Source organism: Vombatus ursinus, unplaced genomic scaffold (genome assembly GCF_900497805.2).
Source record: "Vombatus ursinus unplaced genomic scaffold, bare-nosed wombat genome assembly UNPS02005286.1, whole genome shotgun sequence".
NCBI lineage: Eukaryota > Metazoa > Chordata > Mammalia > Diprotodontia > Vombatidae > Vombatus > Vombatus ursinus.
The window spans coordinates 17,203,086-17,229,486 of NW_020945064.1; the positions used below are offsets into that span (position 1 = coordinate 17,203,086).

The 26,401-nt window shown below is 36.5% G+C and overlaps 1 protein-coding gene across 7 annotated transcripts in view; it reads right to left on the minus strand.

Moving 5' to 3' along the window:
- CBFB (core-binding factor subunit beta) overlaps positions 1 to 26,401 on the minus strand; it is a 99,367-nt gene that overhangs the window by 25,362 nt on the left and 47,604 nt on the right. For 3 of the 7 annotated variants that reach the window (XM_027846953.1, XM_027846977.1, XM_027846993.1), the window contains exons 4-5: positions 15,073 to 15,189; positions 8,610 to 8,736 (exon numbers count right to left, since the gene is read on the minus strand). In XM_027846953.1, the coding sequence (XP_027702754.1) occupies positions 8,610 to 8,736; positions 15,073 to 15,189 (244 nt within the window). The remainder of the gene's footprint in view (positions 1 to 8,609; positions 8,737 to 15,072; positions 15,190 to 26,401) is intronic. The other 4 variants (XM_027847003.1, XM_027846967.1, XM_027846984.1 and 1 more) reach the window with 2 other exon arrangements.

Genomic DNA, 26,401 nt, shown 5'->3' on the forward strand with positions numbered 1-26,401 from the left:
AACACACATTGGCTCAATTTTACCAATTCTGGTACATACTTAGAAGCACCTCACATTTGAATATTTGGGCAAATTTCCCACCAAACCTTCTACAGAAAATTAAGTTAAAATACCTGATTAGCTAAAGACTATAAAGTATAGGTTCCTCAGTGATGAGGTAGATCTCATATCAGCATAAACCTTCTTTCACAGAATCAATTTAGTTAAAGTGTTGATTGGTATAGAAACCAATTAAAGTAAACATACAAATGTATATAAAATACTTATAATCTCTTTAAAAACAGCTACTGGAATAATTTTATTTTTGGCTGTTCAAACTATTCTTCCTTAAACACAATCAATTGCCCATCATTTCTGGCATTTTCTCCATTTCCCATCTTCTGGCCCCATGCCTCAGAGCAGTCTACTTTAAATATTCAACTAGGAATCATTCTTTGGCGATACTTTACCTATTTGTTATGGTGGGGAAAGTATCTCCATAGAGATCTGAAGGATAAGCATGAGATTCTACTGGGGAAAGAAATGTTTAAAGACAGACCCAGCTACATGTGATTATTTTCATATGCTGCCCAACAGTGGATGAAAGACCAAAGCTGGCGCCTGTTCCTGGGACAGAAGCTGGGTGGTGGAATATTGCAAGGATTTTTTTCCCCTATTGAACACACAATCTGGTCTCCATTAAAGTCATTTCAATTACTACAGTCTTAAATTCTTTCTAATTTTAAACAGATATTTTAAGCCATGAATTACCTTTTAATACTAAAAAGGCCTATTTCAAAACCTACAAGTCCAACATCACTAATTACTTTATATTAAAAAAGGACAAGTCTCCATGAAACTTTAAAATTTTAAATTCTCCATCTTCTAGGATGTAACATTCAGCTTTAAGTATTCATCAAACTAACACTGACACACTGACATAGTTTAAATTCTCATAACCTGAACCATAAGGGATGGAATATAGTTCTCAAAAGATTCCAAATTATGTGAATTAAATTTGTTTTAAGTGCCAAATTACACTTCCTAAATACTGAACTGATAATATTATCAGTATTTATCAGTTATTATTACTTAAGTTCAAAATTTTAACCATACAAATTAGGAAAATGTAATAGCTAAGATTTTCACTGACCAGAATTAAATTTTTCACATTTTAAGTTGTTATGTCTTCCAGGGCATGAGAAAATATTCTTTATACAAGTTAGTCAGGTTAAAGTGACTATAGACAGACCCAGAAAAATCAAATAATTATTTATAGCATCCTGAAAAACTGGAACCAAAATGAAGATTTCAGACAGCAACTTAAGCTTCTACTGTGTCAACAGGGTCAGAGGCAGGAAAGCTTTTACTTTTCTTTTCACAACTAACATCATCACAGAGGAGTTAATTCTTTTGGAAGATATTGGGCACTAGGAGCCAAGTATGGGTGGAAATGCAGGAGTACACAGAAACAGAACTCTGGGACTTTTTATTCCACTGCTCTGCAAATCATTTTTCCGCATGCCAATGATTTAATAGTAATTTAGCCAACGTTCCCAGAGTAAATCATGTTTATTCCCTCTACTGCAGAAAGTATCCCTCATTTGCCAAGTCAAGTCATTGTTTTCCAATAGGGTAAGTTCACGATATTTCTGAGAAGTAAAGAAAATTTGCTGCAGAAATTCAGCAGAAAAGTAGTATAGATACGGCCTATTTGATACTTACAGTGAAGGAATTAAATGTTTTCCATATTTTGCAAAAGGGGAAACTTAAGTATATGAATTCTAAATGATCTTAGATCAGTAAAAGCACAGCCAGGCAGGACTAATAGCTGACCCAGATACTTTAAGATTTCTGACATACACGATCTCATTTGATCTTTGCAACAATCCAGAAGCATAGGCTATTAGTATTATCCCTATTTTGCACATGAGGTGAAGTGACTTACACAGTCAGTGTCTCTGGTGGAATTCACTTTATCTTTCTGACTCCAAGGCCAGCCCTCTGCTCACTTGCCTGGATGCTTCCCCAAACTCATTAATTTGATAAGCTCAAAGCTGCTTTCCTCAGTATCTAAGTAACTCTTACCAGGGGCATCTCAGACTCTGAGTAAGACTGTTGCCATTCGTATTGCTGCTTTGCCCCTCCCTCTAACCAGGCAACAGGGACCACCTACTTAGACCTTATTAAATCTCTTCAGCCTTCTCTTTTACGGCAAAATAATCCCAGTTTTTCTTATAGGGTACCTATAGGCAATTATTATTTGCTAGTGCATCTCTGTGGGTAGTGTGATCACAAATCATCCTTTGCTTTGAGTGTGGCACAGCAGGAAAGCAGAGTGCCTACAGTCAGGAGATATGGGTTCTAGGTTCTAGCTCAGGCACTAAACTACTGTGGGACCTTGGGAAAAGCATCGTCCTCTGGGCCCTAACTTCATCTATAAAATAAGGAGATTAGGGTAGACAATCTCTATTGATCCTTTCAGAATTATGTGCCTGCCCATGAAGGCAAATCTTAAGTAGAATTTTCAAATAAAAAAAAAAAAAACCCAAACAAATCAACTTGTACTACATTTTAATTTTGCTTCCTCCTGGGAAGCAACCATAGGGTGAAGTAGTAATACACTCAGAATTAGTATTCTGACAAAATGGTGTGAAAACAAGCTGACATCAAAAATTTACTTAAGAGGGGCAGTTAGGTGGCTCAGTGGATAGAGCACTGGCCCTGAAGTCAAGAGGACCTGAGTTCAAATCAGGCCTCAGACCAAATACTTGACACCTACTAGCTGTCTGACCCCGGGCGAGTCACTTAACCCCAACTACCTAAAAAAGGGAGAAAAAAAAAAAAAGAAAACAAAGAACAAACAACACCCCAGCCCAGAGTAGGTGTTTAAAAAAATGTTTATTAAATTCAGTTTAGCTGATGAATTTGGGCTGCTGTGGAAGTGAAATTGATAATAGCACATGATTAGACAAAGGGGATGAGGGATAATGAAGACTATAACTCTTAGAGGTTGTGAATCTGGGTGACTGGAGGGATGGTGGTGCCCTACGAAGAAATAAGGACATTAAGAAAGGCAGTTTCTTTTTGGTGAGTTTGTCGTTGTGCATAGATAGTATTCGTCTGAGTCTGCTTATTTTACTCTCTCAGTTCATTAAACCTTCCTAGGTTTCTATGAATTCATCGTATTTATAATTTCTTAGTGCACAATAACACTCTATTGTTTATATACCATAGTTTGTTCATCCATTTCCCCCATCTATGGGTATGCACTTAGTGGTTTTTTCCTTAAGTCAACAAAGGATAATTTTACAAAGTCATCAATAAACTATACATGCATGCCTAATTTAGTTAACCTCAGGTTACTTATACTTCTGGTGTTGAAAAAAGGACAAAGACTGTGATGATGATGATGAAAGGTTTTTTTTTGGGGGGGGGTATATCCACTTAATTGAATTAGCAAAACAGCAAAAAATTAATTTATCATATCATCAAGTAATTAACACTCTACTCTTCAAGGTTATCAAACATCCAAGCTTCTAAATTTAAAGGCCTTTTCTCCTTGACTTTTCTGAAGCTTTTGACAATTGTAGAGCACATGACCAGGGGACACCTGATCATGATGAACCATGTTTAAAGATAAGGCCTTTGTTTCCATATGAAAATGTCTCCCAGTGGAAGATATAAGCATCCATACTGATACTACATTCAAGACTTTTTTCTGGCATTAATGGGATATGAATACACTTCTGAGCATTCTTTGCCACTGATACCACACTAAAAATGTCCAAGTCATCATATACTGGAGCCATACCCTCAAGAATTGGACTTTGTAAGAGAGTAGACACAAAATTAGGGGACACAGAGAACATGGGGTCCTCAGACTCTCGGTTTCCTGGAAGGGAAATATACATGTCTGCTGGGCTACTACAAGGAACCATGGGACCCTAGGAGATGAAGAACCACATGTCCCTGAGAAACCATGACAGCAATTCTTGGATAAAGCAGGAGCTATAGTCAAGGAAGAATAAGAGACAGTCCAGACCTTGCCCTTCATTAATATTGTACATTATTGGCCTCAGAAGGCTCAGAAGCCACCCAAAGTGTTTTCTCCTTCAGAGGGGGCCCTTAATCACAAAGTACTACTGTTGAGTCTGCAGGACCATAGGGCCCTGGGGAAGTTAGGCTCACTAGAGGGAAAGGAGTTGATTCTATTCTTCCCAAGTACTTTTCCCTTGTGGCGAAGCATCAACTGTACAACAACATTCCAAGTCTAGATGTGTGAACAGCTCCCTGGGGAAGATGTGACTTGCTGGAGAGGAAGGAGTGATGTTTTTACTATATGGGCTTGGGTATTAGTACTTTGTGTTTTGTTGGGTGACATACAGTTTGTCCTATATCTTATGTATTTTTTGTCTTGAGTTTTTGCTGAGCTTTTACCTTTTTGGTAGGGACCTATTAAACACAAGGTATAAATTTAATTCTCAGAGAAAAGACCTTTGGTGGGGGCATGAGCAAAGAAGACACTTTTTAAGAGACACTTTCCCTAAGATTAAACCTAATTTCTATAAACCCAGAGCTTTGGTTCGAAGTCATGGATTAAACATTGCTGAATTCCTGGATAGGGAAGGAAATAAAGTCTTAATCTGGATTTTAAAAATCAACATTGTAAGTGTAGGATGTATGGATAAATCAGCAGTTCATTTGAAAAGGAACTGGGGATTTTGCTGGACTGCAAGTTCAATTAGTCACAGTATGATATGGCAGCCAAGAAAGTTAATGTAATCTTACTTTACATCAAGAAAAGCACAATATCATGGAATAGAAGAGTTATGGTGGTTCTGTATTTTGCTACATTAGGCCATATTTGGTGTACTATACTGATGTGAGAGACACATTTAGGAAGGGCATTGATAAACCAGAGCATCCAGAAAAGGGCTACCAGGATGGAAAGAATCTTGAGTTCATGCCACTTAAGGATCTGCTGGGAAAAAAAAAAAAACAAAAAAACTGGGCATGTGTAGCCTGGAGAAGACTTAGGGGGAGAAATGATAGCTGTCTCAAATATCTGAAGGGCAAAGAGGAATTAGTTTAGGATCATACACAGATTTAGAGCTATAAGAGGCTTTAAGATGTCATCTAATCCAACCCCCTCATTTTATACTTGAAACTGAGGCCAAGGAAAGAGAAATAACATGTCCATGGCCACCCAGGTCGTTGGTAGTAGGGTCAAGAACTGAACTCATTTTTGAAATCCAATATGGAGTTCAATGACTTTTCTCCTTTGATCCCAAAAGGCAGAAACAAGAGCAATGAATGAAAGTTGGGAAGATATCAATTTAGGCTCAACATAATGGAAAACTTCCTAACAATTAGGCTATCCAAAAGTAGGAAAAGCTACTTAAGGTAATGAGTTCCCTCTTACTGGAAATTTCCAAGGAACGGTTCTAGGGCCATCTGTCAGGCATATTTTAGAAGGGATTCCTGTGTGGGTTGGACTAGAAGGCTTTTGGGTTGGACTAAAAGGCCTTTAAAGTTCCTTCCCACTCAGGAATTCTGATACTTTCTTTCCTTGTTTTCATGACCCAGTTTTCTTCTTGGTCTTCTAGCTGATTATTCCTTTGTTGATTCCTCATGTATTCCTAAATCTTAAGTGTGGGTGTTCCTTAGTGCTCTCTTCTAGGACTGCTTTAAAAAAATATATACTTTCTTCTTTGGTGAACTCATTAGCTTCTATGGGTTCAACTATCATCTCTATGGAGATGATTCCCAAATCTAAATATCCAACACTATTCCCTCTCCCAATATCCAGTCATTTATCAACCAACTGCCTCCTAGTAATCTCTTAAGACACCCCATGGCTACTGCAAACTCAACATACCCAAAATGGAATTCATAATTTACTCCCCACTAAAAAAGTCCCTCTAGACATAACTGCAATCCAGTTCCAGTAGTCTTCTCTCTGTTCTTAACACAGGACACTCTATTTCTTGATTCAGTGCCTTTGCAATGGCCATACCTCATGCCTAGAATTCACTCCTTCTGAGGCCCTGTCTATCTTTAAGATGCAGCTGAGGCACCATATTCTACATGAAGCCTTTCCTGACCTCCCCATCAACTTGTGCTCTCCCTCTGAAGCTACTCTGTATATATTTGTATTTATTCACTTAATATTTATGCTCTTATACAGTTGTATGTACTTGTTGCACTCTCCCATTTGAGTGCAAGCTCCTTACAGGAGAAGGGTTTATTTCATTCTTTGTAACTATAGCCGAGCACCTAGCATAGTGCCTGGTGCATAGGAGGTGCAGACTGGTTCTATTGAGGGTACTACCATCCTTCCAGAAGGTTCAGAAGCTTGGATTCATTCTTGATCTTTCCTTTCCTCTTCTCCCTCATTAAATCAGTTGCTAAGTCTTATTGATTCTATTCCACTATCCTTTCTTTTCCACTCATATATGGCCACACCTCGTCCAGGTCTGCATCATCATTTACTTGGTATTGTATTGGTAGCAACCTCCTTACTGATCTCATTGCTTTAAGGATCACTTATAAACAACTGTGTGGCATTTAAAGCTCTTCACATCTTTTCCCCCTCCTACCTCTCCAGACTTTTTACACACTGCTCCCCTTGCCAAACTTCCATTCTGACAGCCTGGCTTCCTCACTGTTCTAGACAAATACCACTCCATCTTTGGTTTTTGAGCTTTTTCACAGAATCTTCTCTAAGCCTGGAACGTTCTCCTTCCTCACCTTTGCCTCTGAGTTTTCCCCTGGCTTCCTTTAAGGCTCAGTCAAATGTTACCTTGCACATGAAAACTGCCCTGATCCTCCTGGCTGCTGGTACCCTCTCTCCCATAATTAATTCACGTTTATTTTTAATACGTCATGTGTATACATATTCATGTTGGCTTCCCTATTGGAACAGAAGTACTTTGAGAGCAGGGACTCTTTTAACTTTTATCCCCAGAACTTAGCGTAGTTCTTGGCACATAAGAAGCATTTAACAAATTCGTGATGATGGACTCGTTTCCCAGCTTGTCGTTTCTCTCCAATAAAACCTCCACACAGCACAGGTCAGATCATGTCATTACCCTGCTCAAGTAGTTTTAGTGGCTCCATACTGCCACAAAGCTAAACTATTAGTTCCTTTCATTTAAAGCCCTCCACAATCTGGCTCTAACCTGTTAACCACCCTTAACTTCAGCTTTCCTAGAATGATCAGCTCAGATGTTAACCTCTGTAAAAAGGCTTCTCGGGTCCTCCCCAGCTGTCAATGCTCTGCCTCTCCTCGAATAATTTGGCATTCCCTTCTCCCAGTAGAATACAAGCTTTTTTAGGAAAGGGATGGTTTTGTTTTTGTTTGTGTGTCCCCAGAACCTACCACAGTACCTGGCATTCAGCAGATGCTTAATAAATGTTTTCAGAATTAAAAGGAAAGCTCACTGTTATAGAAACAGGTACTTAAAGAAAATAGGGCCAAAAGCCCAATCACAAAAACTGGAAAATTTTGAGGAAACCATAACAAAGCATTTCTTTTTCCTGTCCACATCATGTTCTTAGGTACAAAGAGAATCAGAAATATGAATTGCCTGGGGGCATCATATATAATATTATATGCCTATTTGATTTGTTTGCTTGTCACTCATAAAAATGGCATATATTTAGGCTAATTTCAAATGTTAGTTATCTAATACATTTTGAACACAAATCTACCTTATTTATGCAACAAATGTATTCTTGACAAGTTTATATGAATGAAAGTTAAATACAACAGGAGAAAGAACTCAATCTCTTCAGAAATTAAGAATTTTCTTTGCAAAATGAAAAACCTTTTCGTAAAATAAATTGTCACCTCTTATACATCTTGTAAAAGTAGATATTCACATAATGGAATTTGTATAAAAACGGAATTACAAATGGATATGATAAACAAAATCCAAAGTAGTGGTCGGTAAATCTATTCTCTCAGAAGCTAAGCACTAAAATTTCTGTAACAAATTAACAAACAGAATAATACAAATGATTCTGAAGAGATCTGAGAGATCATCTTGTCCTACCCCTTCAATTTACAAGAGATGAAACAGAGGTCAAGAGAGAGAAAATGACTCGCCCGTGGTCAAACAGGCAGTAAGCAGTAGAGACCCCTCAAGCTCCAAGGCTTTGCTCTTTTTATTATGCCATAGTTTTTTTTTTCCTTAAAGCATCTTCAAAAAACAAGATGAACAAAGTAGAGTATAGCACTGTTGCCCAATGGTTCCACGCTAATCTAAAAACATATTTTAAGCAGAGGTAACTTTTTCAAATAACTGAAGGAAAGTGGATATTAAAACCACAAATTTTGGAAAAGACACAATATGTTGCAGACAAAGACTTTTCACTGACAAAGACAAATAACAATGAGATAAAGTACCAGATTTCACCTAATTCAAATCTTAAATTCACGTATTTTCTTTCAGTATATCATGCATTCAGGTTTAGGTTTTAATTAAATTCAAAATTAGAGTAAAAAAAACTTTCTAAAACTAAAAGAAAAAAAAAACCCACAACATAATTCCCCAATAATTCTTTGATGCATTATCAAACAAACATTACAAACCCACCCTGGGAGTTTGGGGTAAAGTACTAACCAGTTACTGCCAGCAGCTGTGAAACTCTCACCTCCATTTCCTCCCTATGAGACCTGTCTCTGTCTTCAAATTCACGTGTCCTTCTCCGAGCCTCTTCAAAGGCCTGCTGAGCCAAGGCATCCTCCTGCTGTCAGAAAAAGCAACGGAATGAGAAGTCTTCCTTTGACTTACAGTGAATGGTCGACATTAACTTTAACGACAGGTTTACTTGTCACCACTCCCTTTGATACACAAAATGAAAGTCTGTTTCTCCAAATACCAATCAGTGCTTGTAGATTAAGTTTATGCTAGCTTTACAATCCTTGCATATTCATGTTTCTACATGAATGGCAGGATGTCAGGGGCGACTCAGGACATCTAGATGCAAATACTGTCTGAGTTAACTACTAGTTGTGTGATCATGTAACCTTTTGGAACTTAGTTCTCTTATCCATAAAATGGAAATAATACTCATGCTACTTATCTCACGGGGCTGTTCTCATATCTACTTATCCAGCCCAACTCTCTCCTGTTGCTTTCCTGTCTTACATCTCCAACTGCCTACTGGACATTTCAAACTAGATGTCTTGCAGAAGTCTTAAACTCAACATATCCAACACTGAACTCATTCTCTTTCTCCCCTAAGTCACTATCTTTTCTCCCGTCCCTTTTCCTACTTCCCCTATTACTGTCAAGTGAACTATCATTCTCCTAGTCTCCCAACCTAGGTATCATCTTTACCTCCTCACTTTCTCACTCCCTATATCTAATCTGTTGCCAAGGACTGTTAATTTTACCTTCACAACATTTCTTGAATATGATCCCTTCTCTCCTCTGACACCACCACCACTCTGCTGTAGGCTCTCACCACTGCACATCTTAACTATTGTAATAGCTTGCTGGTTAGTCTCCCTGCCTTAAATGTTTCCCCTTTTGAGTCCATCCACCATTCAGCTATCAAAATGATCTTCCTCAAGTGCAGGTCTGATATTACCAAGTCTATTTAATAATAAACTCCAGTGGTTCCCTAATACTCCTAAAACCCTTTGTTTGACTTTTAAAGCCCTCCACCGCTTGGCCCCTTCCTACTTTTGCAGTCCTCTTACACCTTACCCTCCCCTCCACATACTCTAACATCCAGTGACACTGTCCACCATGCCTGCGCTTAAACAAGATACTGTCTCTCAAGGCTATGCATTTTCTTTTCTTTTTTAAAACAGTATTTTTCCCAATTATATGTAAAGACAATTCTAATATTCATTTTTACAAAATTTTGAGTTCTAAATCTTCCTTCCTTCCTTCCTTCCTCCTCTCCCTTCTCTTCCTAAAACGGTAAGCAATTTATCATAGATTATATATGGGCAATCATGTAAAACATATTTCCACACACACAAGAAGTGAAGATCGTGGACTCTGATCTGCGTTCAGAGCCCATCGGTTCTCTATCTGGACGTGGCGAGCGTTTCTTTGAGTCCTCTGGGACTGTCCTGGATTACTGCATCGCTGAGAAGAGCCAAGTCATCCAGCTGACCATCCCATAGTGTGGCTGTTACTGTGCACAGTGTTCTCCTGGTTCTGCTCATTTCACTTTGTGTCAGTTCATGTAAGTCTTTTTTCTGAAATCTGCCTGCTCATCATTTCTTATAGCATGACAGTACTCCATTATGTTCACATACCACAACCTGTTCAGCCATTCCCCATTTGATGGGCAACCTCTCAATTTCCAATTTTTTTGCCACCACAAAAAGAACTGCTATAAATACTTGTGCAGGTAGATCCTTTTTAATGATCTCAAGTCTATGCATTTTCTTAAAAAAAAAAAAAAAGTTTTATTGATGTATTGTTTTATATTACCATAGTTTCTTCTAGTACTTCTCCCCTGCTCCTCCCAGAAAGGAATCCCATGAAATAAATAGGGTTAAGTGACTTGCCCAGGGTTGCACAGCTAGTATCAAGTGTCTGAGGCAGCATTTGAACTCGGGTCCTCCTGACTCCAAGGCCAGTGCTTTATCCACTGCTCCACCTAATTTCCCCAATAGTATTTTTTTTAAAGACAGAAAATAAATCAGCCTGGCTGATGCATTGACAAAGGCTAAGAACACATGCGAATGCAAAACACTTGTGGTGGAGTGGGAATGTCTCATCTCTTCTTGTGAGCTGTGCTTGTTCTTTATAATTCTGTTTTGTGATTCATTTTTGCTTTTTTTGGTTGCGCTTTCCATTTTCTTCATTGTAGTCACTGAACGTATATTGTCTTCTTGGTTGCACTGACTTTGCTCTGCATTAGTTCATGTGGATCTTTGTCTACTTCTATTTGTCAAAATTTGTCATTTCTTCCAATATAAGAATGCACAGTCACAGTACATTCATGTGTCATAATTGGTTTAGCCATTCCTCAACTGGTGGGCATCTGTTTTGTTTCCAATTCTTTGCTATCACAAAAAGTGCACCTATAAATATTTCCATGTCTACGAGCACTTCTTATGAATGGCCTCCTTGTATGCTATAAGCCCAGTAATGGAATTTCTGGGTCAAAGGGTACAATGGGCATTTTAGTCACTTTACCTGCATAATTCCAAATGGTCCTACTGATTCACCAACAATATATTAGTGTGCCTATTTTCTCTAACATTATTATTTCCATCTTTTGTTATCTTTGCCAATTTGCAGGGTGTGAGGTGAAACCTTAGGCTTATGTTAATTTGCATTTTTCTTATTAGTGATTTAGAGTATTCTTTCATGTGGTGGTTAATAGTATGTAATTCTTCATTTAAAAATTCTTTGTTCATATCCTTTGACCACTTATCTACTGGAGAATGGCTTTTGGTTTCATATAAATCTGTCACTTGTTTATATATCTTGGATACCAAACTCTTATCAGAGAAATTTAATGCAAATCTTTTTTCACAATCAACTGCTTCCCTTCTTATTCTAGGTCCATTAATTTTGTTTGTACAGAAGCCTTTTAGTTTCACATAATCAAAGCTGTCTGTCTAATCTTTTCTAAGTACCTCTAGTCCTTGTTTGGTTAAGAAAGTATCTGCTGTCCATAGCTGTAAAAATTGCTTCTCTTCTAATTTTTTTAATGTATGATCTTCAGTATTAAGGTTACATATCCATTTAGAATGGATGGTAAAATATGTCTAAGCCTAATTTCTCAAGTACGTATTTTCACTGGTTGTCCCCTCAATGTGTGGAATTATTTCACTCCTCACCCCTGCTACACCTGGCTTCCTTGAAGTCTCAGTTAAAATTCCATCTTTTGCAAGAGGCCTCTCCTTATACAACTTAATATTAATGCCTTCCCCCTGAGATTTTCTCCAGTATATCTTGTATCTATCTTGTTTGCACATAGTTTGTGCATGTTGTCTCTTCCAATAGGATGTTGGTTGGTTGAGAGCAGGGACTTTTTTGCCCTTTTTTTGGCTCCTCAGTGCTTATCACAGGGCCTAGCACAGAGCAGGTACTTAATGTTTGTTAACTTGTAGTGAGGTATGAATCTTAGAAATTTTATTTTTTTTATTCACTTATTTATTTATCTCCTATACTGTTTTTTTCTTTTTTCTTGATTTATTTTTAGTTTTCAACAATCACTTACATACACTTTTGAGTTTTAAATTTTTCTCCCCCTTCCTCCCCAAGAGAGCATACAATCTGATATAGACTCTACATATACATTCCTATTAAACTATTTCCACATTAGTCATGTTGTAAGGACAAATTAGAACCAATAGGAGGAACCACCAGAAAGAAACAAAAAAAGAAAAAACAGGAAAAAAAAGAGCAAATAGTATGCTTTAATATACATTCAAACTCCATAGTTCTTTCTCTGGATGTGGAAAGTATTTTCCATCATGAGACTTTTGGAGATGTCTTAGATCCTTGCATTGCTGAGAAGAGCTAAGTCTATCAAAGTCATTGCACAATGTGGCTGTTACTGTGTACAACATTCTCCTGGTTCTGATCACTTCACTCAGCATCAGTCCATACAAGTCTTTCCAGGTTTTTCTGAAGTTTGCCTGCTCATCATTTCTTACAGCACAATATTATTCCATTACATTCATATACCACAACTTGTTCAGTCATTCCCCAATTGATGGGCATCCCTCAATTTCCAATTCCTTTTCTAAATTGTTTTTTTCAATTTCCAATTCTTTGCCACCACAGAAAGAGCTGCTATAAATATTTTCGTACACATGGGTCATTTTCCCATTTGTATGATCTCTTTGAGATACAGCCCTAGAAATGTTATTGCTGGGTCAAAGACTATGCACATTTTTATAGCCCTTTGAGCATAGTTCCAAATTGCTTTCCAAAATGGTTGGATCATTTCAAAACTCCACCAACAATACATTAGTGTTCCAATTTTCCCACATCTTCTTCAATATTTATCTCTTTCCTTTTTTATCATATTAGCCAATCAGGTAGGTGTGAAGTGGTACCTCAGAGTAGTTTTAATTTGCATTCCCTCTAATCAACAGTGATTTAGGGCATTTTTTTATATGACTATAGATGGCTTTAATTTCTTCATCTGAAAACTGCCTACTCATATGCTTTGACCATTTATCAACTGGGGAATGACTTGTATTCTTATAAATTTGACTTAATTCTCTATATATTTTAGAAATGAGGCCCTTATCAGAGAAACTGGTTGTAAAAATTCTTTCCCAGTTTTCTGCTTCCCTCCTAATCTTGGTTTCATTGGCTTTGTTTGTGTGAAAACTTTTCAATTTAATGTAATCAAAATTATCCATTTTGCATTTCATAATGTTCTCTATCTCCTGTTTGGTCATGAATTCTTCTGTTCTCCATAAATCTGACAGGTAAACTATTCCTTGCTCTCCCAGTTTCCTTACAGTATTAGCCATCATATTTAAATCATGAACCCATTTTGACTTTATTGTGGTATATGGTGTAAGATTTTGGTCTATGCCTAGTTTCTGCCATACTCTTTTCCAGTTTTCCCAGCAGTTTTTGTCAAATACTGAGTTCCTATCCCAGAAGTTGGGGTCTTTGGGTTTATCAAATGGTAGATGACTATAGTCATTGACTACTGTGTCTTGCATACCTAACCTATTCCACTGATCCACAACTCTAGTTCTTAGCCAGTAACGAGTAGTTTTGATGATTGCTACTTTATAATACAATTTAAGATCTGGAATGGCCAGGCCACCTTCCGCAGCATTTCTTTACATTAGTTTTCTTGATGTTCTGGACTTTTTGTTATTCCAAATGAATCTTGTTATTATTTTTTCTAGCTCTATAAAATAATTTTTTGGTAGTTTGATTGGTATGGCACTGAATAAGTAAATTAGCTGAGGGAGCAAGCAATAGTTTACCTATCAGATTTATGGAGAACAGAAGAATTCATGACCAAACAGGAGATAAAGAACATTATGAAATGCAAAATGGATTGCAGACAATGGAAATTTGTTTTAATTAACTATACACGTTTGTAATGTTTTCTTTTCTCCTTGTTTTCCCATTTGGGGAGCAGGGATTAGAGCGATGGGAGGGTGAGAAGGCAGATCTTGGCTGATCAAAACGGATAAAATATTTTTTAAAAAATAAAATAAAATAAATGGGGGGGCAGCTGGGTGGTGCAGTAGGTAGAGCACCAGCCCTGGAGTCAGGAGTCCAATGTCCACTGTCCACATTCCCAACCACTTTCCCCTTCTCCCCAAATTAACTGTCTCATTCTACATTTTAAGTCCTTTACCTTGCTATCAGGAGGTATTTTTTTTTATCATTAATCTTTCGAAAACCTGGTTGGTCATTATGCTGGTAAGAGTTCAGCATAACAGTGTCCCATCACATTTATAATATCATAATTTATTCAGCCATTCCCCAATTTATGGTTCTTTTCTCAGATTCCCATCCCTTGCCACCTCAAAAAGTTATAAATATTTTGTACACCTTTTCAGCTTGTTTTGCTTATGACCAATCCCTCCCTTAATCTCCTCCTTCTCTAATCCCCCTCTCCCCCTCACCTTTTCCTCTCCTATATCCCAGATTACTGAAAGGTCTTTCTGTATCCAACTCTGTGTGTGTGCGTGTGTGTGTTCTTCCTTATTTTGATCAGTTCAGATAAAAGCAAAAACTTTCAATGTTTACAACCACTGAACATGGCACAAGCCAAACAACAACACACATTTGTACGTTTTAGGGTTTTGCAAAGTATTAATAAAATAGTTACTCACCTTTACATAGTACTCCTAAGTTTACAAAGTGCTATCCCTATAATGAATGATCTTGTGAAGAGGGTAGGGCAAATACCTCCATTTTATAGAGAGTGGTTAATAAGCTTGCGCATGGTCACATAACAACTATTATCAGTACTACAATTCAATTCTAGGTGTCTCAAAGTACAATGTTTTTTTTTCCATTATACCATTATGTTGAGACTGAATTCATAAGAACAAAATTTAAAATAAACACAACAACAATAGCAATCAACTTCTTGCTAAGTCTGAAATGACCCTACCTGGGCTCGTTCTTCATCAAATTCCAAGCAACCCATACCATCCAGTCTCTGTAGATCAATCCAGCCTTTCCAGATGACACAAACTCCATTTAGAATCATTGGAGCCTTTAAATATACCTGAAACACAGTTCAACAGAAAGTAGCAATGAAAGGTTAATGGAAAAATCTCCATTTTTTTTTTTTAGGGTTGAGGGGAGAAAAATAAGGTAACCAACAAGTCTATAAGAATTGTGAAATGGTATGTAACCTCAGTTTCTTGACCAAATTTCAATCTAGGTTAATTTTGCTATCAGGATCTTATTTCTCTTGGTTATAACTTCAACAGTTATCTGATATCAAATAACATACTAGAGTAGAATTATAGTTAAATGGTATTTATTGCCAAACATTAAATAACATGTGGCTGTTGCTCTATCTATAGGCTATAGACACATCAGTCAAAATTAATGAAAGTCTTTAAATTAGATTTAAGTCAAACTATTTGTAAAGCCTTTCTTGATCACTCCAATTGTTAGTGCTTTCTTTCTCTGCAACTTATCTTATATTTAACCTGTGCATATCCTGTATCTGTCAGTAGAAAATAATTTACTTTAGGGCAGAGACCGTTTTTCATTTCTATCATTTCTCTGTTACAGCTAACACAGTGTCTCCCAATTTAACTAGATTTTAGATTTTGCAAGAAATTTTTAAAATCTTTCTCTACCTAATGCTAAACATTAGGACAGAAATCAAGAAAAGCTTAATCAAATATCTAGTAATATAAATAAAATCACAATGGAACAAAATTTAGCATAATCTCTTACAAAAGGGTAAGGTAAAAACATAAACAGCTGAGATCAATTCCTCAGACTCCCAAAGAATTGAGGTTTTTTTTTTTTAAACTTTAGATTTTGGGAGGGAAGACGAGAAAATACACAATATTGAATATTCAATAAATAGCCAAAATAAAAACAGAGCTCTCAGAAAATGTTGCAGGATTGGTACAGATAGTTTAGCCCAACTTCCTACACCTTCTATGCACTACTTAAAAGTCTTTCTTCCATGCTTCCTTGTATTACTGAAGCAAACCTGGGTTCCCTGTAGGCTTTGCTTAAATTCTAGCAGAGTCCAACTAAGGTGGAACCACTAAATACCAATACCAGGGACAGACTGTGTGCCTGTGCCTAAATGACCATGCCTAGTTAATCATGGAGACACCTGGTTCATCACTAGAAGACTGGACACCAGGGAATGAATGTTTTCATTTTCTAGCTGCAGTATACCATTAAGTACGTAAAAATGAGAAACAACACTTAGCCCTGTGCAGGTTCCCTTCCACCTACACAATGACAGTGGCAGAAAAGGGAGCAAAAGGTGCTTAAAATATCTATCAACTATTACTGTAAAGTGGGAAATGAAATTTAGAATGTTTACTCTGAAATCACTGAACAGGCTCACTAGATTATATGTAATAAGGCTTAAGTTTGTTTGATCAATTTCTTTTTTTTAATTAATTTATTTTGATTTATCAACAATCACTTCCATATGCTTTTGAGTTTAAAATTTTTCTCCCCCTCCCTCCCCACCATCCTCCCCAAGACGGCACACAATCTGATATAGGCTATACATATACATTCCTATTAAATATATTTTCACATTAGTGATGTTGTAAGTAAAAATTAGAACCAATAGGAGGAACCACCAGAAAGAGAAAACAAAACTCAACAGAAAAGAAAAAAAATAGCAAATAGTATGCTTCGATCTGCATTCAAATTCCATAGTTCTTTCTTTGGATGTGGATAGTATTTTCCATCACGAGGCCTTCGGAGATGTCTTAGATCCTTCTGTTTCTGGGAAGGGTTAAGTTTATCAATATTAGTCATTGCACAACGTGGCTGTTATTGTGTTAGGCTCACTTCACTCAGTATCAGACCATACAAGTCTTTCCATAACTCCATAGTTCTTTCTCTGGATGTGGAAAGCATTTTCTATCATGAGACTTTTGGAGATGTCTTAGATCCTTGCATTGCTGAGAAGCACTAAGTCTATCAAAGTTATTGCACAATGTAGCTGTTACTGTGTACAACATTCTCCTGGTTCTGATTACTTCACTCAGCATCAGTTCATACAAGTCTTTCCAGGTTTTTCTGAAGTCAGCCTGTTCATCATTTCTCATAGCACAATAGTATTTCATTACATTCATATACCACAACTTGTTCAGCCATTCCCCAATTGATGGGCATCCTCTCAATTTCCAATTCTTTGCCACCACAAAAAGAGCTGCGATGAATATCTTTGTACATATGGGTCCTTTTCCCATTTGTATGATCTCTTTGGGATATAGCCCTAGAAGTGCTATTGCTGGGTCAAAGGGTATGCACATTTTTAGAGCCCTTTGGACATAGTTCCAAATTGTTCTCCAAAACGGTTGGATCAGTTCACAACTCCACCAACAATACATTAGCGTTCCAATTTTCCCACATCTTCTCCAACATTTATCAATTTCTTGTTTTGTCATCTTGGTCAACCTGATAGGTGTGAAGTGGTACCTCAGAATTGCTGTGATTTGCATTTCTCTAATCAATAGTGATTTACAGTATTTTTTCATATGACTATAGATGGCTTTAATTTCTACATCTGAGAACTGCCTGTTCATATCCTTTGACCATTTATCAATTGGGAAATGACTGTCTGATCAATTTCAAGGAAATCATCAACAAAGGTTGAAATGAAAAACATTTACTGGTTATGGAGAAAACCCCATTTTCCTACACATTAGGATGAACATTAAGATTTAATTGCATATAGTTTTTTTTCTTTTTTAAAATTAATTTATTTTTAGTTTTCAACAATCACTTCCATACTCTTTTGAATTTTAAATTTTCTCCCCCTCCTCCCCTAAGAGGGCATATAATCTGATTAAGGCTCTACATATACATTCTTATTAAACATATTTTCATATTAGTCATGTTGTAAGGATGAATTAGAACCAATAGGAGGAACCACCAGAAAGAAACAAAAAAAGAGCAAATAGTATGCTTTAATATACATTCAAGCTCCATAGTTCTTTCTCTGGATGTGGAAAGCATTTTCCATCATGAGACTTCTGGAAATGTCTTAGATCCTTGAATTGCTGAGAAGAGCTAAGTCTATCAAAGTTAGTCATCGCACAATATAGCTGTTACTGTGTACAAAATTCTCCTGGTTCTGATCACTTCACTCAGCATCAGTTCATACAAGTCTTTCCAGGTTTTTCTGAAGTTTCCTGCTCATCATTTCTTATAGTACAATAGTATTCCATTACATTCATATACCCCAGTTGTTCAGTCATTCCCCAATTGATGGGCATTCTCTCAATTTCCAATTCTTTGCCACCACAGAAAGAGCTACTAAAAATATTTTTGTACGTGTGGGTTCTTTTTCCATTTGTATGATCTCTTTGGGACACAGCTCTATAAGTGTTATTACTGGGTCAAAGTGCAGTTGTTTTTTTTTCTAAAAAGATACAGTAATCACACCCCCCCAAGTCAAATTTCTAGAGCAGAGCCTCTCCAAAGAAGCTGTTTTTTTTTGACAGATACCAAACCAATACCTGAAGCCTTTCTTGCTTAATACAAACTGTTAGAGATTGTGCTCCACTAGTAGAACCTTTAAGAATCTATGAGTCAGGGGAGCTAGGTGGCACAGTGAATAGAGAGCACTAGCCTTGAAGTCAGCAGGACCCGAGTTCAAATCCAGCCTCAGATACTAGCTGTGTGATCTCGGACAAGAAACTGAACCCCATCTGCCTCCAAAAAAAACCCCAAAACTGTAAGTCTTTTTTCGGACCAAATTTGATCATTAAAATTGAAGTTTTCAGGGTTTGTTTTTTTTTTTTGGTCAGTAAGAACATTCTTTCCATTTATAGTGGATAATCTATATTATTTTCCTGGCCCAGCTTACTTAATTTTGAATCATATATAAATATAAATATAATAAAAAATAATAGAAATATAGAAATATAGAAAATTTTGCCAAGGCTTCTCTGTATTCTTCATTTCTTTATTTCTTATGGCACAGTAATGCTCCATAGCATTCAAGTACTATAGTTTATTCTGTCGTTTCCTAGTTGATGAACAACTACTTTGTTTTCTGTTCTTTACTGTTACAAAAAGTGGGGCTATAAATATTTTGGTGTATGTGAGCTCTTCTTTTTTTAATTATTTACCCCCTTGGAGAATATTCCTAGCAATGGGATTTCTGAGTCAATTTGAAGAGGTATTTTAGTGGCTTTTTTTTTTTTTAGCATAATTCCACATTGCTTTTCAGAATGATTAGTACAATTCACAGCTCTATCAACAGTGCAGTGTGCCTGCCTTTCCACAACCTCTCCAACACCATTCCCAATTAGCGAGGTGTGAAGTATTGTTTTAATTTGCATTTGTATTATTAGTAATTTGGAGCTATCTTTCCTATCAATTGTTAATCATTTGCAATTCTTGTTTTGCGAACTATTTATTGCTATCATTTGACCACTTATTGATTGAGGAATATTTCATTCTATATATTTTTGTTAGTTCCTATACACATATGTCCTGGGTATCAGGCCTTTTTCTGAGATACTGAATACAAAGATGTTTCCCCCAAATAGCAACATCCTTGTTATTTCAACAATATTTTTGTTTCTTTAATTTTGCTCACACAAAAATATTTTTTAATGTCATGAAACTGAAGCTTTCTAAATCACTTTGTGTGATCTCCACCCCCCCTTTTTTTGGTTAAGAATTTTCCCCGGTCCTAGCTGTGAAAGGTATGTGATCTGATTTTCTTCTAATTTTGTTATGGTATGACCTTTAATATTCAGATTGAACATCCATTTAAAGTTTGAGGTATATAATGTAAGAAGTTGGTCTAAACCTAATTTCTGGCAGACTGACAGGGGAAAAAATCATTAAATGCTTAGTATTTATGTACCAGGTACTAAGCATTGGAGGATACAAATATAAGCAAGACAGACCCTGCTAGTTTCCATTCTAATAAGGGAAGTCAACACATTAAAGGGAGATAGAGCTGGAAATCGAGGATGTACTTTAGAAATAGATGAGAACGATTGCACATGTATAAACTCTAGCAGATTGTCTACTGTCTCAGGGAGGGGGGAAAGGAAGGGAGGGAAGAAGGGAAAGATAGAATTTGGGACTCAAACTCAAAACGTTTAAAAAATGGTTTTAACATGTAATTAGGGGAAAATAAAATATACTGGGGCAGCTAGGTGGTGTAGTGGTTAGAGCAGTGACCCTGGATTCAGGAGGACCTGAGTTCAAATCTGGCCTCAGACACATAACACTTACTAGCTGTGTGACCCTGGGCAAGTCACTTAACCCCACTGCCTAGCCAAAAAAAAAAACAAAAACCATAACAACGAAAATAAAATATATTAATACTAAAAAAAGAAAGAGATGAGATTAAAAAACTTTAAACTACATGAAGTTAAAAAAGTTTTATATGAACAAAATCAATGCTATTAAGACCATTGCCAAATGAGGAAAAATATTTGCATTAAACAAACATGGTTTGAAAGTCTAGAAAGCAAGAACAGGGCCAGAAAGGGAAATGAAAGCAGGCCTGGGCCCCTCAACAATTTGGAGGTTCCAGAAGGAACTCACCAATGGGAGAAGGGGGCAGATTATAGGATCAAGAACATGCACAAATCAACATTCTATGGGTAGAGCTATGAATGCAATCAATCAATTAATCAATAAGCATTTATTAAGCACTTGCCATGCACTAAGCACAGGGGATTCAAAGAGAGACAAAAGACAGTCCCTGCCCTCACAGAAGTTATAATCTATTCTTCTGGAAACACTTTGGAACCATACAGTAAAAGTCACTATACTGTTCATGATCTTCAGCTGAGGAATCCCACTACTAGGTATCTAAGCCAATGAGGTCACAGACAGAAGAAAGGTTCCATCTCTATAAAAATATTGAAAATGTTGCATTTTTTGTGGCAACAACAAATAAACACAAACCTGGAATCAAAGCGGGTAATGATTGACCAGGAAATAGCTAAACAAATTGTAGAATATAAATGTAATGCAATGATTCTACTGCTATAGTACATTAATAAAACATAGGAAACTACAAATATGTAGTTTCAGAGAAACTGTCTTCTATGATCTGACACCAAAGTCATCAGAAGCATGAGAACAATATTTAAATAACTATAATTATATCAATGAAAAGAAGACTAAATGAAGTTTAATGCAGAACAACTGTAATGGCTCAAATTGGCCCTGGAGAAGAACTAAGACGACACTCCTCTCCCAGTAGAGAGGTGGGGAACTGTAGGTAGACAATGCTGCAAACACTGCCAGACAGTGTGTTGGTTAGTTTTCTTTGTTACAAGGGAGGCTTACTTTGTGTGTTGAAGTGGTGCCAGTAGTAAAACCTGCAAATTATTGTGCTAGAAAAAAACCCTAGAGGTATTAATAAAACATTTTAAGAAAAGAAATTGGGGTCCATGAACACTACCAAGAAACAGTGAAGAGGGACTAGTAGAGATACTAGCTACAAAACTGGAGAAGTCTTATTTTGTTACCATATTACCATAGATGCATTATTAAAACTTTCTTTAATCAAGTTTTTACTGTTTATATAATGATTCAATAATGCCAGAAAGTATAAAAACAATCTGCTTTAGCATATTTATAACTTGACTACTTTTCTTCATTTACCCATACCAAATGTATAATCTTTGTTTTGTACAAGTTCTGGTGCCATCTCAATGGAAGATCAGATTTCATTCATTACTTTAAGAATTACATTATTTTTTAGGCAAAAGCTAAAAATCATGACTTAAAGCCAGAAGGGACTAGGGGTAAAACCATGTAGTGCCATCCCCTTTCTTTTTGTATAGGTTGGGAAAGAGAATCTCAAGAGTTGTGCCTTGCCCAGAATCACTAAGGTAGTCAGCAGCAAAGTTGGGATTTGAACTCGGCTCTTTTGACTCCAAATCCAATAGTCTTTCCAGCCTCAACACACCAGCTTCGTTGATTTCAGAAGGCTTTTCACACAGGAGTTTCAGACAGCCTGCTGTTAAGGTTTAGTTAATGTTAAATTTCAGTGATAAAATGTGGTAACTGTAAATACTGAGAAAAATTACCCTCAAAATTCTACTTAATAAAAATCCATGTTTGGCTGGTGCTAATCATTTGTACGTATTTATGCTACTCCTTTTTCCTTACTATACAAAATTACTTTTCCTGTCAAAAGATCCAATAAACTTTATCAATACAATGTCCTTATTTCAGGGAAAGAAATATAAGACTTCATTTCTTCTCTCATTTGACTAAGGGAAATCATCTGCAGTTATAGCTGAAACCGTTTAACCACAGATTTCCTTCTGTTCAGATAAGTGCTAGTTCCCTCCTCTACCATTCTGAGCATAAAACTGAATATATATATATATATATATATATATATATATATGTATATATGTACACACACACACACACACACATATATGTATGTGTTTATGTTGTTCAGTCCTGTCCAACTCTTTGTGATTCCACACAGATGTATACACATGCATCCTTAGTATTTGCTGACTATGCTTCTACCTTAACAACTTCATATTCTATCCCACAAAAAACATCATCTTCCATGTGTCATACAAATATAATCAAGAATAATCCATTCTCTTTCAGACCTCAGACCTTTCTCTTTTTCACAGAAGAGAAATCAAAGCTCAATAGCGGCATGGTGCTTGTATACTGGTGGCTATAACTGCCTCTCTCTAGTAGCACTGATAAACTACTTTGTATTGACTTTTAATAATGTTCTGATACTCTCTATTTTGGTGTGGGTATTCCTTCCACTGACACACATACCAATCCCCCTACAACTTAAGAGACAATCTTTGAGAGTAGTTGTGGCTAAAAAATTTACCCTACAACCAAAGTGGTGTTGAAGTCCTGGTGCCAACTTCAGCTGGACTGGCTCTCATACAAGAGACAGACACAGTGTGTTCACAGCCAGGTCCACATGCACTTTTCAGCTTGGTATTCCACCCTGCTCCCGGTTTGTGCCCCACTGGCGTATCTTTCCAGAACTCAGGGACACTTCTATATCACAAAGAGGTACTGAAGAAGTGAAGGAGGACTTCAGTGAACTGACTTAATTAAAATTCCCATGTTTCTTTACTACCAGTAAACTCCCTAAGTTCAACACTAATGATTTTTAAAAACTATTTTTATATGAGGATGACAAAATTGGTTTTCAGATGTCCCAGTGTGGTGGCTGGAGAAGCAGACATGAATACAAAAAGGGGTCATGATTCTGTCACCCTGGGGAGCTCCCTTCATCAATCCATGAAATCACAATCTAGATGATGACTTAGCCAAAGTCCACGGAAGTTACTAGAGGAACAACAACACTAAGTGAATGTGTCCAGAGTAACACAGACACTATATGGGGCAGGGGACAGTAGATGAATCCAGGTTTTCTGATTCTAAGCCTAGCTCCCTTCAGAGTGATAATATAGAGTCCTACATTCAAATGAATGCAGTCATGTGGAGTTCTTCAAAGTAAATTCTTGGTACCTTTATATGTTCATGAAAACAAACCCCGTAAGTAACTGTGTAGGGTAACTACTGTCTCTTGCCAGTTTGGCATTTTCTACTCCAATTTCTTAATCTCATTTAAAGCTAACAAAGATTTATTTTTCACTAAAACATAAATATATTTCATTTGAGAGCTTGAAAAGAAGCAGTTTATTAGATTATGTACTCATTCCATTGTCTTTCTAGAACAAATAAATATTTTAACTACAACTCATTCCATAAGGTAAGGGTTTCAACTTGCAAAGACTGTCTAACTAGCTCAGCACCACACAAAAACAAAAACAATAATCTAACTTTTTAACTGATTTTATTGCCAAGGAATGTGTTTTTGAAGCACCACAGGAAATCAAAGAAACATGGATGGTCTACTTAACAAAATTTGTGTTTTCTTTATTCTGCCTTCAGGAAATAACCACCACCATCACTGATATGGTAGAAGGTCAGGTCGTTTCTTCTCATACCTTGCAGAATATGCCTAGCACCTGGCAGCCTCTGAAGGCTTCAGTTGAAATGAACTGAATATAGCCCTTTCAAGTTTGTGAAGCACTTTCCATACAAGATCTCATTTGCTTCTCAAAGTACCCCTGGGAGACAAGTGTTAATAGAGATGATAATTCACAGTTCACAGAGGAAGAAACTGAGGCTTAGAAGTTAAGGGATTTCTTATGGTCACACAGCTGTTAAGTTTCATGAGGCAGGATTTGAATCTAGGACTTTCTGACTATAAATCATAGATTAGAGATGGAAGGGACCATAGAGATCATCTATTCTACTTGCCTCATTTGATAGGTGAGGACACTAAGGCCCAGAGAAGGGTAGGCCAACCCACACAGGTAAGGAAGTTTTCAAGTTCAAATCTTTCCATTACCCAGGCTGCCTCCTGTTGCCTAGCACTCAACCCACCTCTCCAGGCTTCTACTCAAGATACAGCACAAGTTGTGTTATCTGTTGCTCTAATAATTAATTATCACTGGGCATTTCTAATGTAAATTTTACTCTAGATTACACAAGCACTGCCCTGTCTGCTTTCATGCTGTTTGTAGAATCCATCACTTTTGTAGCAGAGTGTATTTTAAAAACATAAAATATATTTTCAAATAAAGTTCATTTTTCATGCAGATCCTTCCCTGACATACTCCCACATCCATATCTATAGGCAAAGCTGCAAGCCTCAGGCCAAAACCCAATAAAGTTCATTAACATTATGACCATATAAGAAAATAAAGCATGTGAGCATCAGTGGACAAAGAAAACAAATTAAGAACCTTAGAGGAAGCAACCAAAAAATTATCTTTCATATATGGAAATTAATCTAACTGTAAACAGTTACTTAAGGGAAGGTGACCTAGCCATAATGGATCTAAAACTGTATTATAAAGCAGCAATCATCAAAACTACTTGGTACTGGCTAAGAAATAGAATGGTAGATCAGTGGAATAGGTCAGGCACACAAGATACAGTAATCAATGACTACAGTAATCTACTGTTTGATAAACCCAAAGAGCCCAGCTTCTGGGATAAAAACTCACTACCTGACAAAAACTGCTGGGAAAACTGGAAAATAGTATGGCAGAAACTAGGCATAGACCAACATCTTACAACCAAGATAAGATCAAAATAGGTACATAATTTAGACATAAAGGGTGATACTACAAGCAAATTAGGAGAGCAAGCAATAGTTTACTGTTAGATTTATGAAGAAGGGATGAATTTATGACCAAACAAGAGATAGAGAACATTTTGAACAGCAAAATGGATAATTTTGATTACATTAAATTAAAAAGGTTTTGCACAAACATGCAACCAAGACTAGGAGGAAAGCAGAAAGCTGGGAAACAATTTTTAAAAAAGTTAAAATGTGGAATCTTTATTCTGACATTCAGATACATTAAAAATTATCTTCTCAGTAAATAAAACTAGCTGCATCATTTTAGCTGCAACTGGCTTTTGAGGATAAAGTATATGCACCTGTTCCAGTTGGTTTGTTACACATCATGAAGTACAGTAATATTATTCTCCATTCATAAGTGTACTGGAAATATTCATTTCCCACCACCATATATATTTTCCATAAACAAAAATGGGAAACAATTTTTAAAGCCAATGTCTCTGATAAAGACCTCATTTCTAAAATATATAGAGAAGAGAGTCAAATTTATTAGAATACAAGCTATTCCCCAATTGATAAATGGTGAAAGGATATGAATAGTTTTCAGATGAAGAAAGCTTTCTACAGTCACATGAAAAAATGCTCTGAATCACTACTGATTAGAGAAAGCAAATTAAAACCACTCTGAGGTACCACTTCATATCTACCTGATTGGCTAACATGATAAAAAAAAGGAAAATGATAAATGCTGGAGAAGATATGGGGAAATGGGAACACTAATGAATTGTTGGTAGAGTTGTGAAATGATCCAACCACCTTTTTTGACCTGACCTTCTACCATATAAATGATGGTGGTGGTTATTTCCGAAGGCAGAAAAAAGAAAACACAAATTCTGTTAAGTGACAACCCATGTTTCTTCAATTACCTATGGTGCTTCAAAAACACATTTCTTGGCAATAAAAATTAGTCAGTTAAAAAGTTAAATTATTGTTTTTTGTGTGGTTCTGAGCTAATTAGACACTTTTTGCAGGTTGAAATCCTTACCTTATGGAATGAGTTGTAGTTAAAATATTTAATTGTTCTAGAAAGACAATGGAATGAGTATATCATCTAATAAACTGCTTCTTTTCAAACTCT